The 17,185-nt window shown below is 52.0% G+C and overlaps 1 protein-coding gene across 1 annotated transcript in view; it reads left to right on the top strand.

Moving 5' to 3' along the window:
* LOC135405257 (zinc finger protein ZFP2-like) overlaps positions 1 to 16,438 on the top strand; it is a 225,478-nt gene extending 209,040 nt beyond the window's left edge. The window contains exon 4 of the mRNA XM_064639922.1: positions 15,067 to 16,438. Within this exon, the coding sequence (XP_064495992.1) occupies positions 15,067 to 15,651 (585 nt within the window). The 3' untranslated portion in view covers positions 15,652 to 16,438. The remainder of the gene's footprint in view (positions 1 to 15,066) is intronic.
* The last annotated feature ends 747 nt before the right edge of the window (positions 16,439 to 17,185 follow it).

Below are 17,185 nucleotides of genomic sequence, written 5' to 3'. Positions count from 1 at the left end.
ACAGTCCCCTCTCTTACCTGCCATTGAAAGGTCCTTCTAGTTACACTTATGGCAGTGTAACTTTGTACCAACATCAGCCGTGCACTGTAAGGCTGCTGAGGTTTCCAAAATCCACCTTTTTTATTTCTGCTAGTTCTGCTTCGTATCCTTCAAGCCAGTACACAAGAACAAAGCTTCAGCAAAGCCTACCTAACATTTTCTTTTGTTTCTGACATCATTAGCCAACGTAAACCAAATCATTAACAGGCATCTAAAAATATTTCTGGAAGTTTTCACGTGCTCGGTGAGGATTCCAAAGTTTTCTTTGAGGGAGACTCAGGGAGACTCTAGAAGAAGATTTTTGGTCCAGGAAAAAAAAAATAAATAACGCAGCTGAAGCCCAGGCACCGTTGTATGAAGCAGATTGATTAACCTCAGTGCTGCTGCGTTCCTACTGGAATACACACTGGAATGACACTGGAATGCCGCCGGATTTCCTACTGGCCGCCCGGAAGCGGCTCCTCCCGTGACTCCCAGCGCGGCAGGACCGCCTCCCGCTTCCAGCCGGCACATCCTGCCTGGCCTCGCCTCCCCTGCCCGCCCCGATCCATCCCGGCCCGCCCCGATCCCACGCGATCCTCCCTCCTGCCCGGGTGAGTGCGGGGCCGCGGGACGGGAAGGGGCTGGATGGAGGCGGCGGGAGCCGGGAGGGGGGAGCGGGGACACCGCGTGTCCTCGGAGCCGCTGTGCCCGGCGGTATTCCCGCTGTGCCCGGCGGTATTCCCGCTGTGCCCGGCGGTATTCCCGCTGTGCCCGGCGATATTCCCGCTGTGCCCGGCGGTATTCCCGCTGTGCCCGGCGGTATTCCCGCTGTGCCCGGCGCTATTCCCGCCGTGCCCGGCGGTATTCCCGCTGCGCCCGGCGGTATTCCCGCCGCTTCCCAGGGAGCTGCCGTGGTGTGGGAGGGAACAGCCCTGGCGGGGAGCAGCTGCTCCCGTGTGGGGTTCTGCGCTGGGGTTTGTCCTCCAGCCCGGCACGGAAGGAATTGGGGGTGCTGGTGGATGGAAAGTTGGGGCTGAGCTGGCGCTGAGCTCCCAGCCCAGAAATCCGGGCGTATCCTGCATCCCATTCAGCGGGCCGTGGGTGAGGGAGGGGGTTCTGCCCCTCTGCCGCGCTCTGGTGATTCTCCACCTGGAGCGCTGCATCCAGCTCTGGAGCTCCCAGCGTGAGAAGGGCACAAACCTGTTGGATCAAGTCCAGGGAAGGCCAGGAAGATGATGAGAGGGATGGAGCAGCTGCGGAGACAGGCTGGGAGAGTTGGGATGGCTCAATCTGGAGAAGTCTCTGTGGAGACCTCCTTGCAGCCTGTCAGTACTTAAGTGGTGCAAGAAAGATGGAGAGGGACTTTTTATGAGGGCCTGTAGCTGCAGGACAAGGGGCAATGGGTTTAAGCTGAACGGTTTAGGTTTAGACTAAATGTAAGGGAGAATTTTTTTCTGCTGGAGGGTGGTGAGGCATTGGCTCAGGTTGCCCCGAGAAGCTGTGGATGCCCCATCCCTGGCAGTGCTCAAGGCCTGGTTGGATCCTGTTGGATGGGGTTTTGAGCAACTAGATCTTGTGGAAGGTATCTCTGCCCATGGCAGGGGGCTTGGAACAGCTGTAATAACCAGCAGAACGCTACAGAACAGCACGTGTTGTAAATGAAGCTGCGTTCTATGAATAGTAAATATCTGAATGTAACTTCTTTAAATCAGTGTGAATGAGCTGAGAGGTTGGTACAATGGATTTAGGTCTGGAATTCAAAACTATGAATCCAGGCTTGGTTGCATTTGTGTTGCTGTCATTTGGGGATGTCAGCTTTAGATCTTGGTGCCTTCAGCAGCATCTTCAGATCTTGCTGTCAGTCAGGGACTGATTTTCAGTCTTTAATTTTTTACGCATTCCCTTGCCTCATGCTGCAGTTGGGAATGTTCATTCTCTCAGGAAGGAGGTGATGTGAATTCCCTCCTGCAGGGCTGAGGTGACCCTCGGTTACTGTTGAGGGACAGGCTGTGCAGGAGCTGCTGATGAAACACTGCCCAGGAGTTAGTGGGCCAGCAAGGGTGTCCTGCTGCACAGAAGAACTTAGTGCTGCATGTAAATACCAGAACTGGAGTTTAAGTTTCAAAACACGGGATCTGTGTAAATAAAAGTATCTCAACAAATTGATAGCATTTCCTATCAAATGGGTGTAGGGAGTAGAGCTGTCATTTTTACTTAGAAATTATGGCATCAGCACGTTCAAACTTCTCAGGTGTTGGCTTTCCAGACTTGCACAGTTACCTACCATTACTTGATTTTCCCCTTAACTTTCCTGAGAATTTGGCAGCCAAACCATTTGTAGATCAACTTCTTTATTTTTGCATAATGGTACACATTCATACTATCTGCCTGGGAAAAACCAAGTAAATGACTTCCAGCTTTAAAATGAAATGTCTGTGCTTGTATGAAAGAATTCTTTTTGTTCTACATAAACAAAGTTTGACAGCTCGACAGGACTGAAAGCAGAATCTTGGCCTTTTAGTTCTTAAACTGGTAAATTTTACAAGTTTTAAACTTGTAAATGTAGTAATTACAGAGCATCAACAGGAAGGCCTAACAATGTTCCCTGTCTTCTGTAAAGTGTTAATGCTTTGGAGCAAATAGTGAGGCTCTGAAACCAGAGCTGTTCCCGGGATACTCTGATATCCCACTGGGTAGGGTAAGAGTTGTTGCTCTGGGCCCGTGAGCTCTTGAGGTTGTGTTGCTGGTTGATTGTTTTGGTCCTCTCTCCTCTTGAACAGGAACCATGCCCAAGAAAGGAGGGAAGCATGCTGAAATGGGAAAAGAAACACAGACACAGTGTAAACAAGCAAAGCTGGAAGCAGCTTGTTCTCCCTCAGTCCTGAGTTTTGAGAACCCAGACAGCCTCTTCGGGAGCTTGATCTCCCCCATCAAAGAAGAGGTGTTTTTCAAGGAGTACTGGGAGCAAAAGCCACTGCTCATCCAGAGCAATGATCCCCTGGTGGCTGCTTACTGCCTGTCCCTGTTCCAGCTGTCAGACTTGAAGGAGCTGTGCAGCCAGGGCCTGTACTATGGGCGAGATGTGAATATCTGCAGTGTGTGAATGGAAAGAAGAAGGTTTTAAATAAAGAAGGCAAAGTGAATTACATGCAGCTGAAGAAGGATTTTGACCAGAAAAAGGCAACAATACAGTTTCATCAGCCTCAGAGATTTAAGGTGGGATTGTTTCACTGGATATAATTGATGCTGGCTTAATAATGTGGTGTGTTTTGCTTGAGTTGCACTAGACATGGCTTCATCTCTGTCCCCAGGGGAAGTGGTTGACATTGATGACCTGCAGAAATCTTTACATGAACTGTATTAAAACACAGTTTATACTTTTGCACTGTCCATCATGTTTCACTGCTCTGCAGTAAGAACAAAATCCGATTCATGCTATAATATGTATAATAATGTATTCTTTTTAAAATTTTGCTCTGTCACATAAAAGTTTGGAAAAAAAACACAAATGCACAAAATTGATGATTAGGCATCTGTGCTTAAATTATCCCTTCTGCCCCACTGTTTCCTTGTGCAAACTTTGTGGCTTTTGAGCCACTTCCCTTTAATGGAGGGTAAGGTGTGAAACCATGTGAAATATTTCCAGTGTTCTTGCCAGTGAATTGCACCGTGGAAAGGTACCAGCCCATTTTAGCTGAGTGTTCTCAGTCCTTGAGTTTGAGAACGAGACAGTGGTGCTGCACAGTTGTGTAAAGGACTTGGATTCTTGGAGGTGCTTTGATTCAGGTAGTCTTGAAGGTGTCAACACAATTGAATTGTGAGGTGGACCCAAATAAGATCCCAAATACAAGCTGAGTCCCAGGTATAGTGTTCCTGGCTGCTGTCAGCTTTAATGGCCAAGCTGCACTTGTGTGGATCTGGTACTTGGCACGTTCTGCTGTTTCCCTTCGGTGCCTTGTCTGTCACATGTGGGGTGTGGATGAGTCAAGTTTGGTTTTGAATATTCCCAAATGATTGGAGTAACTGGTGAAAGGTCTCTAACCTTTGTATGTTCTCTCTGGTGAGAGAATGCAGGTCCTGCATGTGCTTCTTGTCTTATGGTGTTTTGCTGTTTGTGGGATTATTTTCCTCTGTTCAGCCTTGTCTGTCTGGTTGTGCAGCCTAAAGATGGCACAGGGAAGAGAACAAACACAGGTTGGGGCACCAGACTTTTTGGCTTAGCAATGACTCTCATGGCAGATCCCCTTTGCATCTCCAGTGCTCTCCTTCAGGAGAAACACTGGTACAGAGCACCTTCCTTCCCAGCCTCTGTGTCCCTGATGTGATCATTCTTCCCAAGCCATGGAGAGGATGTGGGCTGGGCTTGGCTGAGCTCTTCAGCAAGTAACAGCATCTTTTTTTTTTTTACAGGAGGAGCTGTGGAAGATTCAGGAGAAGCTGGAGTGCTCCTTTGGGTCTCTGGTGGGGTCCAATGTTTACATCCCTCCCCAGGGATCCCAGGGCCTTCCTCCTCACTATGATGATGTTGAGGTAGGACAGCACAACCTTGCCTGTGAAACTGTGCATGGGCTTTTGCTGATGGCAGTGTTTGCTGTTGTGTGTGTGCTTCTAACCCTCCCCCCCACTAAACATTATAGGAAAATGTTTTTTTTTTATTTGTGTTTCCTTGTAGTCATTTTTCTTACATATTTTTGCTGAAAATTTACTAATAGTAATATCTAATCATAATATCATGTAAACTGGGTTTTCCAGACCTGGTATTTCCATTAGATAAAAAGAGAAGTTTGTTTTCAGAGCTGCAGAAGCTTTCTAGCACCTGTTTTTTCATTTTCACTTCATGCAGGCCCCAAGAATTTACAAGTCCTTTTTCCTTTACTAAGTACTTGCTCTTTCTTCAGCTGGACTGTAGCAGCAGACTGGTTGTGCTTGTTGGTCCTGCTGTTTTTAAGAAGTTACTGATATGATGAATTCCTGTGGTCCAAATGCATTTTAAATCAGCTTCTAAAAGAAACATACAAATATACACTGCGTTATAAAGAAAAAATTGGACTATCCCACTTAAACCAAATCAAAAAATCCAATCCTTATATGTATATTTTGCTTTTTAATATTTTCATTTCCATTCAATACACCTGGGGTTTCATTTTCCTTATGCTTGTTATTCGGCAGCCTCACATCCAGCATTTCTAACTCATGCCATCTACCCCCATTGGGCACCCTCCAGATGTTTCTGATGCTCTGTTGGGGATAAGCCTCTTTCACCTGAAATTTTGGCTATTTGTGTGGCAGATGTTCCTTTTGGGTTAGTTCTCTAGCACTTACTTAAGTGACTGGAGAGAAACAGGGATTTCCAAATGCCTGCCTTAGGATAAAACAGATCCCACTTCACAACTCCTCTGTCTGTTGTCTCTAAATAGAGACAGAAAAAATTAGTTTAAATTTAAATTTCTCTGAATTGTAGCTATCTAAAAATTAATGAGAAAGGAATTACTTCCTTATGGATTTGGATTTATGGTCTTTTGCAGGTGTTTATCCTTCAGCTGGAAGGCGAGAAACACTGGTGGCTCTATAAACCACCGGTGCCTTTAGCTCGGGAATATGATGTGGAATCAGAAGATAGGATTGGGAATCCCACACGTGAGTTCATATTAAAGGTATGAGAATTTCATTGCCTTAGGTGGTCTGGGCTGTGATTGCCAGAAAAGTTAAAAGTGGTCCATTTCTTGAAGGCAGTGATTGATGCTGTGAAACTGAGGGGAGGGTTTGCACACTGCGAGCACGAGAAATTTGGGTGATAGTTGTCTGTATCCTTTTTTAAAGGTATCCTTTGCTTCTAGTATTTAAATAATGGGCCAAAACCCCCAGTTATTTCTGTAAATTGACTAGTACTCTCCAGGTTGGGCACCCTGACTCCTAGGTCATGTTTGTGGAGTTGTGTGCAGAAAAAACACTGGGTTTGTGTATGGTTCTAAAACATTTTTATGCTTTTACATGCTGCCTGTAATCCCTCAGGCTAATCCTTCTGTGCACTGAGACTTACTGCTGCACTGAACATTGTCACTGTTCTGGTGAATGAGATTTAAATATTTATCCTTGGCTGATAAAGAAAAGCATGAACCAAACCCCACATAAACTTGCTGTATTAATTGCTCTTCCTTTTTCCAAACCTGAAATTCAAGTGTTTGGTTGGTGGTTGATTTTTGGAATAAAAGGAACATTTCATGAAAATTACTGAGTGTCAGCAGGGAATCTGGTGCTTGTCCTGTTCTGTTTGACCTGCTTTTGAAGTGTTGCTTGTCCAGCTGGTGGTGCTGCTCCATGTTGGAATCCTCAGGAGTTTCTCTGCCTTTTGGCCTGTTATGGAGCCTCTCTCTGCTCTTCTCAGTGTGCAGAGCTGCATTTGGGTGTAGGTGTTTGAGGAATAGTGTGACATGTTGGATGGTGTAGGTGTTTTAGGAATAGTGTGACCCATTGGATGGGATGCTGACATCATGAGCTGTGTTGTTTGACAGAGGGGAATATTCAATCGTCATCGTGTACTGGGTGATGCAAAGTCTAGTAAATTACAGTTCCCTTTTTCATTTCTGGAATATTTTGGACCAGACTTCAGTGCCTTTCATTTTTATGGAATAATGATGGGCTTAAAAGTTATCCAAGTTTTTAATTTATTTTTCTTCTGTTTGCTGTTGTTCACTTCCTGTGACCCATTTCTTCTGGGTGGCTGGTGTCAAAGTTTGGTTGTCGTGATGCTGTTGTTTGACTCTATTTCCTCCCTAAACATCTTTCTAGAATATTTCCTTTCTCCATCTTTCAAATGAAGAGAATTCAGAATACTCTTGGTTGGTGTAGTCCCCACTCTGGTAAGGAAGGCAGTTTTCTTTGACTGTGCTGTCCAACTCTGTAGGTGTTTACAGGACAAGCCATAAATAAACTTTTATTTCCTTCTTGGAGGCAATTTTATGTGCTTTACACCTTTCTTGCCTTGACTTTCCTTATCTAGTTTTTTTTCAGTGTGGAGTTTTAATTTACATAGGTGAGAAGAAAGATAGGGAGGAGGAGGAGGAAGGTCATACCTGTTTTTTAAGTGCTTTAACTGAAAATCTCAGACAACAGTATTGTAACAGATTACCATTTTTATAGAATATTTGGCTTTTCTCGTGGAATACTAGCCTTTTCTTTTGATGTGATCTGACCAAATCCCCATTTCACTGCTCCTCTGCCAGCCCACTGTGTTGCCAGCAGGTCCATCTCAGCTGCTTCTTTGTCCTCTTCCTGCAGCTCAGTGGGAGTCTGTGTGTTCTGTAATGTTAAAAAGCTTGTTTCACGTTTTCAGTAAATATTGACAGCAGGTTGGAAAGTTTAAGGTTCTGAACTTCTGGCTTAGTGTTCTTTATGTTATTAAAGTGTACATTGCAGGACTGCTCCATTTTGTGATTTTAAAGGATATATGTTGTCAGACTGTCTGCTCAGAGAGTATTTTCTCTGACTGCAATAAGGTTTACCTGGTGCCCTAAATATATCAATTTTCTTGCAGCCAGGTGACTTCCTGTACTTCCCAAGAGGGACCATCCACCAAGCTGACACTCCTCTTGTGACCTCCCATTCCACACACGTGACCATCAGTACCTACCAAAACAAGTCATTATTCTTTATCTTTTGTTTTGTGTGGCTTTCCTCTGCCAAGTGATGTGTGTGAGTAGTACAGACCTGAGATGTGGTGAAGTTTTGGGGCTTGGGGGAAGGAGGGGAGCAAGAAGACTGTTGTTGTTTGAAGCAGCCTGTTTGAGAGGTTTTCATGCAGCAAGCTTGATTGCTTTTTAATTGCTTATTTTATTATTTACCAGCTGTAGGCTTTAATGTGGAAAATGTTACAACTGCAAACTCACTTCTATATTTAAACAAATCTCTCATCAGTGGCTGAAGTCACTGTTCATTTCATAGCTCAGATAAAGAGTCATGAGTTACTCCTTTCATCATGTTTTCTCCTGTATTTGATAGTCACCTGCACTGATCTTCTGACACTGATCTTGCTGCCAATTCTTCCTTGCAAACATTTTCTGCTTATCTGTGTTTTTTTTTATCTCCTACCCCATGTATGCAAGTCAGATTTCTTTTGACACACTCCCAGTCCTTGTGCCCACACTGTTATCACACAGGGAAATGTTCTTGCCAACCTAATCAGCCTCCCAGATGCTGGGTTTGGAGCCATTGGTCTGAGTTAGGAATTAGGAAGGGCAGAACAAGTTTGGGCATATTCTAGATAACTGTGAGAGGAATCTCTAACCACCAGCTGTGCCATTCTGGAAGCCAGGATGGGCTGGTAACTCTTCATCTGGCCACTCCTCCAACATGGAGAGAGGGTTAAGAGGAAGCTGCTCAAAGGTGTCAGTGTTCTTAAAAGTTGGGTTCAGATTATTTCAGTTTACACATGTGTTCTTTTCTTCAGAAGGTAAAAAAATACTAACCCCAAAAAACAGGAGAGGAAAAGGAAAAGCTGCTCTTCTTCCAAGGTTAAAAAGTGGAGTCATGCCCCGTTAAGGCTGTTGGTAATGAAGTGCTGACATCCTGCCTCTGCACCTCCTGTCAGCAAGTGCAGGGAAAACAAGCAGGAGTCCTGGTGCAGGCTGGTGTTCTGACTTGTAGATGGAAGTATGATCTAGAAGCATTTCCTTGGCAAATTGAAGAGAAATCCTTGAAAGCAGCTGTGGAGGAAGTGCTGGTGGAGGTGGCACTTCCAGGTATTTTCAGGTTTGTCTGGGCCAGATCCCAGCAGGGGAGAAGTGTGCACATGCGGGATAAGCAGGGCAGTTTGGAAAAGCAGTCCCTTCACAGCCCGGCTCCCCCCAGCCCCCTTTGGGGGTGATCCCCCGCCCCTCGCGCTCCCTTTGGGGTCCCCCCCGCTCTTTCCCCCCCGCCGCTTTCCCGCCGTGCCCGCCCCGCTCACCCGACAGGGCGGGGCCGGCAGGGACGGGGCGGGGACGGGCCGAGCGCTGATTGGCTGCGGCGGGGGCTCGAGAGGCGGGGCGTGCGCAGAGCGCCATGTTGTCTGCGGGGCAGCGGTAGCGGCGGAGGTGCGGCAGCGCTCGGAGAGCGCGATTCTGGGGATCCGCTCGGGGCTGCGGGGAGCGCGGCTGTGGGTGGAAAGGCTGGAGGGCTCGGGAGGGTTTAGCCGAGGGGTTCGGGGGTTCCCGAGGGTCAGAGCGCGGGGCCTGGAACCCGCGTGGGGGGGGTGGGGCTGTCCCAGCGCCCTGGCTGCACTGCGCAGGCGCGCCGGCGTTACCCGCCGGCATGACCCGCGACCCGCCATTACCCCTCCCGCAACAGCGCCCCCTGCCGGCCCGGCGGACCGACCCCAGGGAAAGGGGATCCCAATGCCCCCCCGAACCCCAGAGACCCCCAACACGCAGCACACAGAGACCCCAAAGGGACTGGGGCCCGGGGGTCCCCTAAAGCCCAGCAGTGGGGTTAAGGGGATCTCCCAGCCCCCAGGGGAAGGAGTCGTGGGGGTGCCCCCCAAAGTCCGGGGGGTAGATGTACCACATCCGTGTAAGGGGCTCCCAGTGCCCCTCAGTACGGCCCAGTAACCCCCTCAGTGACCAGCCAGTGTGTCCCAGTGACCTCCCACTGCCCCCCAGGATGGCCCAGTGATGTTCCAGTGAGCACCCAATAGCCCCCAGTATGGCCCAGTAACCTGCCAGTGTCCCCCCTGTGTGTCCTGATAATCCCCCAGTAACTCTCCAGTCCCTCCAAGTGCCCTCCCAGGATCCCTCAGTAACCCTCTAGTCCCTCCCAGTGCCCTCTGGTTCCCCCCAGTGTGTCCCAGTATCCTCCAGTAATCACCCAGTGCCCCCCAAAGCCCCCCAACTGTCCCCAACGTGTCTGCAGATGCCCTTGGCCTTTCTGTGAGCGTGTGGGGGGGCATTTTTGGGGTCAAAGGGTCCAGGGGGGGCTCCTGGGGTGAGATGGAGGGTTGGGGACATCAGGGATGGGGCTTGGGGCCAGTGGAATTGGGGGTGTCAAGGGGGGAATAATGGCAATGGGGAGGCCCTGGGGACACTGGAGACACCAGGCTTGTCTTGGAGTGTCAAGGGGGAATTAGGAACACCAAGAGGGTCTTGAGGACACCGGGGAGGTCTCAGGACTCAGCTGCTCTTGGTGCAGCCCCTCATCTCCCCCCAAGACCTCTTTCACCTCCCCATATGTCCCTTAACCTCCATTTTCCCTTTAGTCCCCTCCCCCCACAGATCCCTTTGATGCCCAAATGCCCCCAAAACCTGTTTTAACTCCCCCAAATACACCCAAAAGACCCCTAAACGCCCCCAAATCCCCATCCAAACCCCCAGATCCCTTCAAATCTCCCCCAGCCCGCCCCATCAAATCCATTCCAACCACCCCCCCAAAGAGGGGGGCACCCTGGCACCCTGGGACAGGAACACAGTGGGCTGTACTGGGGGCACTGGGCTGTACTGGGAGGGCACTGGGGGGGCTCAGGTGTCCCAGGACAACGTGGCCCAGCTCCAGGAGAGCTCTGGGGAGCAGTGAGGAGGTACTGGTCTGTACTGGTCTGTCCTGGTCTGTACTGATCTGTACTGGTTTGTACCCCCAATCCCCAAAGCCCCTCCCCAGCTCCCCCAGGACCCTCCCGCACCCCAAAGCCCCCCAGGCTCCTGACTTGGTCCTGCTGCCCCTTGAGCATCTGCAGCTCCTGCAGAACCAGGCATTTCATCAGCAAATGTGCAGGTGACCCCAAGCTGGGGGTGTGTTGATGTGCTGGAAGGCAGGAGGGCTCTGCAGAGGGACCTGGCCCAGCTGGATCCATGGGCTGATTGCAAGGGGATGAGGGTCAAGCAGGCCAAGGGCCGGGTCCTGCCCTTTGGCCACAAGAAGCCCCGTCAGCCCCCCGGGCTGGGGCCAGAGTGTCTGGAGAGCAGGCAGGCAGAAAGGGAGCTGGGAGTGTGGATGGACAGGCAGCTGAAGATGAGGCAAATTGTGGCCAGTGTGATGTTAGAAAAGCAGGCTGAGTTCTGGGCTGGTTGTAGAAGGAGAAAGAAGCCCAGAGGCCAGTGCAAGCAGGCAGCCCTCAGCTTGCACATGATGTCCCCTCCCTGCAGGTTCCTGTCCTTGAGCCCAGGCCCTGAGGTGAGGCTGAGAAGTGGTGTGGAGGTGAGCCCAGAGCTGTGGAGTAGTTGGAGTGCAGGTTTAGAGCAGCTTTATCACCTCAAATGTGCAGAGGAAGCTGCTGCTCCTGCAGGGACCTGCCCACAGCCCGGATTGAGTTACCCCTGGAACATCCCTGTGTGTGTGTGTGTGTGTTTGTGTGTGTGTGTGTGTGTGTGTGTGTCACAGCCCCCTCATGGCCCCCCTGCTCACCTGGGGACACACGTGTGTCATGTGTGTGTCATGTGTGCGTCACAGCCCCCCCACGGCCCCACTGCTCACCTGGGGACAACATGTGTGTGTCACACGAGGGTCATGTGCCAGGGGAACTCTTGGGGGTCTCTCTCCCTGGGGTCTCTCTCACACAGGGGTCTGTCAGGGGTCTCTCCTGGGCATCTCACCCTCACAGGGATCTCTCCCGGAAGTCTCCTGGGGGTCTCTCTCACACAGGGATCTCTCAGGGGTCTCTTCCAGGGGTCTGTCAGGAGTCTCTCCCGAGGGTCTCACCCTCACAGGGATCTCTCCCAGGGGTCTCCTGGGGGTCTCTCTCACAAAGGGGGGTCTCCCAGGGGTCTCTCTCCCAGGGGTCTCTCTCACACAGGGGTCTCTCAGGGGTCTCTCCCAGGGGTCTGTCAGGAGTCTCTCCTGGGAGGGTCTCACCCTCACAGGGATCTCTTCCAAGGGTCTCCTGGGGGTCTCTCTCACACAGGGGGGTCTCTCAGGGGTCTCTCCCCGGGGGTCTCACCCTTGCAGGCACTGATCATCTGCAGCACCATCTCGGCCGCCCCCTGTGTGTGCAACCGGGCCTGCTGGGACAGCAGCTTCTGCTTCTCCTTCTCCTGGGGGACACAGGGGGGGTCACAGGGGTCGGGGGGTGTCAGGGGTTGGGGGTCAGGGGTCACAGGGGCTCACAGGGGGAAGTTCAGCAAGTTCTGCTTCTCCTTCTCCTGGGGGGACACAGGGGTCAGGGGGTGTCAGGGGTTGGGGGTTGAGGGGTCACGGGGGGAGGTTCAGCAGCTTCTGCTTCTCCATCTCCTTCTCCAGGGGGGGCACGGGGGTGTCAGGGGGTGTCAGGGGGGTCACAAGGGTCAGGTTGGGTCAAGGGAGGTGTTGGGGTCCCCCCCTCACCTTGAACAAGTCCTCGGCCTCTTCCTTGCCCTCTTCCTCCTTCTCTTCCTCCTCCCCTTCCCCTGTGTGACAGCTCTGGGGGGGGGGGGGGGGGGGGGGAATTTAAAGGGGGGCTCCCCAAATTAGCCCCCCCAACCAGCCTTTTGGGGGGACCCCCAAATCTCTGGGGATGCCCAAAATAACCATAGAAACCCCCCAATTCCTGGGGACCCCCAAAGTTCCTGTCCCCCACCCACAGTCCCCTCATCTTTGAGACCCCCACCCTTGGGAACCCCCCCAGTCTCTGGGGACCCCCCCAATCACTGCCCCCCCCCCAACTTCTGGGGACCCTCCAGTCTCTGGATCCTTCCCAAAATATCTCTGGGGACCCCCCACCTCCATGGACCCCCAAAACCCCTGGGAACACCCTCGCCAATCTCCAGGTTCCCCCTCCAAATTCTGGGGACCCTCCCCCCCCAGTCCCAATATCACCTCACCCGAATTCCCGGGGATCCCCCAAACCCCAGGGCCCCCCTCAAACCCCTCGACCCCATTTTTGGGGGTCCCACCTTGGCCATGATGCCAGCGTAGGCCGTGTACAGGTGATTCTGCTCCAGCTGCCTGTGGGATTTGGTGGGGGGGGCACAGGTTGGGGGGGGTAGGGACCCCCCACAGCCCCCCAGGAGGGGCCCCAGGGGTGGGGGTTACCCCCAACACCCACCCTGGTGGGATTCTGGGGTCCCCACCCAGGTTTTGGGTGTCCCCACTCCCCCAGTGCTATTTTGTGGGATTTGGGGTTTTGGGGTCCCCCTGGTGGGATTTGGGGTGATCTGGGTGCATTTTGGGTCCCTCTGCTCAGTCAGGGCCATCTGGTGTGTTTTGGGGTTTGGGGTCTCCCGGAGATTTGGGATCCCCGGAGTGTATTTTGGGGTCCCCGGGGTGTGTTTTGGGGTGATCTGGGTGCATTTTGGGTCCCTCTGCTCGGTCAGGGCCATCCTGCTGAAATGCAGGATGAGCTGCTGTGTTTGGGTGTGTTTGGGTGTGTTTTGGGGGCCCCCCAGGTGTGTTTTGGGTTCCCTAGGGTGTGTTTTGGGGTGATCTGGGTGTGTTTTGACTGTGTTTTGGGGTCCCTGGGGTGTGTTTCCAGGTGATTTTGGTCCCTCTGCTCGGTCAGGGCTCATCCTGCTGAAGTGTAGGATGAGCTGCTTGTGTGGGTGTGGGTGTGTTTGGCTGTGTCTGAGTGGCTGTGTGTGGGATGTTTTAGTCATGCTCTCCAAAGGAGTGTGAAATTGCAGCCCCCAGGGGAGGGGTCCTGTTGATGCCCCCAAAAATCTGCACTGACTGCTCTGGGCTGTGCAGGCATTTGTGCTTCTACCTGTCTCACACACACAGAGAAGTCTGGTTAGTGCTACCCTCAGGAACCCCACCCCTCCCGCCTTGCTCCAGCTAAAGCCATGGAATTTGTCTTTGTTTCCCTTGGGTTCAGGGTCAGGCTGTGCCTGTGTCCAGCCCAGAGGCTCAGAAAAGCATTTCTACTGTCCCACTGCAATCTGCTGCTGCAGACAGGACCCAGGCACTGGTGGCACTGGGAGTGAACAGCAGAGTGTTTCCAGGGGCTCTCTGAAGGAACACAAGTGTCCAAAGAAACCAGCACAAATGTCCACAGAAGTCCCAGTCCTTCATCCCTGAATGAGCTTGTTCAGCCCAGGAAAAACTGTCTAAGTTTTATTTCCATGGAAGGAGGTTTTTCCCACTTTAACACCAGTTTAGTTCCAAACAAGTTTCTTCATTTCCTGCTCTCAGTTTCCCTGAAGGACACTGACAGGGGCCATGGACACTGACAGGGATCACAGAGTTTGTCCCTTGGCCATACAGCTCCTGCTGTTTGGCAGCACAGGAGAGGTTAATTAGAGCCCAGGCTCCAATCCCAGGGCACGCTTTGAAGACGAGCTTGAAATCAAACGACTTTCCTGCTGGAGGGTAAAATTCAGTCCCCATCACCTTTTTTTGGGCTAATCTTCATATTTTGGAGTATTTTTTAGCTGAATCTCAACTTTTTGCAGTTTGGCTGGATGAGGGTCTTCTTGCTATTTCTGAGGGGTGTTTTGCCTGAATATGGGTGGTTTGAGTTTTTCTGGGCTGAATCTTGGTGTTTTGGAGGTTTTTATGGACACAGGATGCCCGGTGAGTTCTAGAGATGGACTTGGGCAGGAGGAACCCCCAAGCCAACGCGCTCAGCCCTTGTTTTCCCCCCCATCAGGATTTGTCCTTCCCAAAGCTTGGGCGGATGGAGGAGGAGGCTGCGAGGAAGAGGAAGATGCCGTGGGCCCCCCAGGCAGGTGAGGAGGAAGTCAGTGTCCCTTTGGGCGGGTGTTGTGCTGGCTCTGTCAGCCGAGCATGGCCCCGGCTGCAGGACAACCCCGCTGGCGCCGCCGTCCTGCCGGGGCCGGAGTTGGGGGGATGTCCTTGGCCTTCCCTGTGGGCCGGAGGCAAATCCCCTCCCTGTCCTTCTTGCTTCCTGCCCCAGGCCCCGAGCTGAGGACGGAGAGCCCGGAGGACAAATCCCCCCGTGAGACCCTGGTGGGAGAGGCCGTTTTGAAGGGCTCCCCGGCGCAGGAAGGCAGCGGGGAGGAAAAGGGCCGGAGATCCCCCCGCAGGAGGGGCTCCAAAGCCATCCCAGGGTGCTCTGAGGAGGAAAGAGCCAGCCTGTGCCAGGAAGGCGACCAGAGCTTGAGCCAGAGCTCCAACCTGGTGGTCCCTGAGCAGCCTCCCACTAGAAAGAAGCCCTTCAGGTGCTGGGAATGTGGGAAGAGCTTCAGTCAGAGCTTCAGCCTGCTCCGCCACCAGCAAATCCACACTGGGGCACGTCCCTACACATGTGGAGAATGTGGAAAGAGCTTCAGCCAGAGCTACCACCTCCGCACCCACCAGCTCATCCACACTGGGGAACGGCCCTACAAGTGTGAGGAATGTGGGAAGAGCTTCAGCCGGAGCTTTCACCTTCGTTCCCACCAGCACATCCACACTGGAGAATGTCCTTACACGTGTAGGGAATGTGGGAAGAGCTTCAGTGACAGCTCCACCCTCCGCAAACACCATCGCATCCACACTGGGGAACGGCCCTACAAGTGCTTGGAATGTGGGAAGAGGTTTCCAACCAGGGGGAATCTCTACACGCATGAGCGGACGCACACGGATGAGAGGCCCTTCTGCTGCACCGACTGCGGGAAACGGTTCAAGGAGAAATCCCATCTTGTCACCCACCGGCGCATCCACACCGGGGAGAGGCCCTACAAGTGTGGGGAGTGTGGGAAGAGATTCACCCAGATCGGTGTCTTGACCAAACACCAACGGACCCACCAGTAAGAGAAGCCCTACCAGTGCCCCGACTGCAGGAAGAGCTTCGGCCGCTGCTTCCACCCCGAATGAACCCCCTGATGTTGAGGCAACCCCTGGAGTCCAGTGACTGTCAGTCCATCCCTTTTGACCACAAAGGGCCAGTCCCCTTTCCCAGGGGCAGCTTCTTCCAACAGAACCTTTCTTGTGGGGTGTGTCGAGATTCCTGCCTTGGCTGGGGACCCCCCAAGGTCAGTTCTGGAGGTTGAGAGCAGAGATCTCCCCACGAGTGTTGGTCTGGGGGAGTTCCATCCATCTCTAATTAAGAATTATTGATTTTGTGCCAGCTGGAGTAGAATTGCTTCAACAATTGCTTTAGTGTAGAGCACTGTCCTATCTTATCCTGTACTCCTGATAGTTTTAGTGTTTGTATTGTGCAGTAAATAATTCTGATGAAGATTTTTTGTCTGGTCATTTGGAACCCTAAATAAATCAATAGATTTGATTTGCCATCATTAAAACCTTGAGGACAAAAGTGGTTCACTCACACCTCTCTAATTTCTCTAAACTCAAACTGTTGTCATTACCCAAGGCTGAGATTGGATCCAGCAGCCTCCAGAACCCCAGAGGAAGTTGGGAGCTCAGGGGGGCCACCCCCTTTTGCCAACCCCCCTGTGCCCAAAGACCCCCATGGGACCATCAGGCCTGCCAGACCACCTCCCCTTTTCCACCCTTCTCCCTGTTCCTCCCACTTTCCCATTGTCCCCTCAATCTCCAATTTTCCCCCTGAACAGTTTTGGGGGCCCAACCCCCACTTTTTTCCCCCTCTCCTGTGGGCACTGAAGGATAAAATGAGGCGGCACACACAGAGTTCCATTGCAGGACTTGTCCTCCCATCTTTGCGGTGTCTCCCTTTCATTGGGGTTCCTTTGGAAACAGCGCCTGGGCTTTGTCTTTTAGTCCACCAGAATTCCCAGCATGGCCCCAAAGCAGTGCCCTGATCCCACACATTCCCCTCCCCTCATGTGCTGGCTGTGTTCAGCCACCAGAGAAAAACACAGGCTACCATGCAGAGCGTTCCAAGTGGTTTCCACTTCGGCAAACAGCACTCTCTGGATGGAAAACACCAGTCAAGGCCAAAACACTCTTTGTTGATCCTGGTTAACTGAATGCAGCTGCTGCTGCCTTAACTTGTTCCCACAGACGTTCTCAGGGTTCCTTTGCTTCCAGGAGACCCCACATGTCACAATGACCCCTTGATTCCATGAGCTTCCACAGTCTCCAAAGGTTCCTTTAGTTCCATGAGGCCCTGCAGTCCCCAAATGCCCTTTGGATTCTTGGAGTTTCCCCATTGTCCCAGGGTCCCTTGTGCTTCAGAAGGAGCTGCAGTGGGACAGTGGCCCCTTGGTTCCGTGAGCTCTGCAGTGTTCCAGGAATCCTTGGGTTCCAGGAGAGCCTGCAGTTTCACAAGGAGCACTTGAATGCAGGAGGTTCTGCAGGGTCCCAATGGCCCCTGGATTCTGGGAGGTTCAGAAATATCTCAGGGCTCCCTTGGTTCCAGAAG

Source organism: Pseudopipra pipra, chromosome W (genome assembly GCF_036250125.1).
Source record: "Pseudopipra pipra isolate bDixPip1 chromosome W, bDixPip1.hap1, whole genome shotgun sequence".
Lineage (NCBI taxonomy): Eukaryota > Metazoa > Chordata > Aves > Passeriformes > Pipridae > Pseudopipra > Pseudopipra pipra.
Note: the sequence above shows the minus strand (reverse complement) of the source record. Positions and strands in the feature narration are given on the sequence as shown.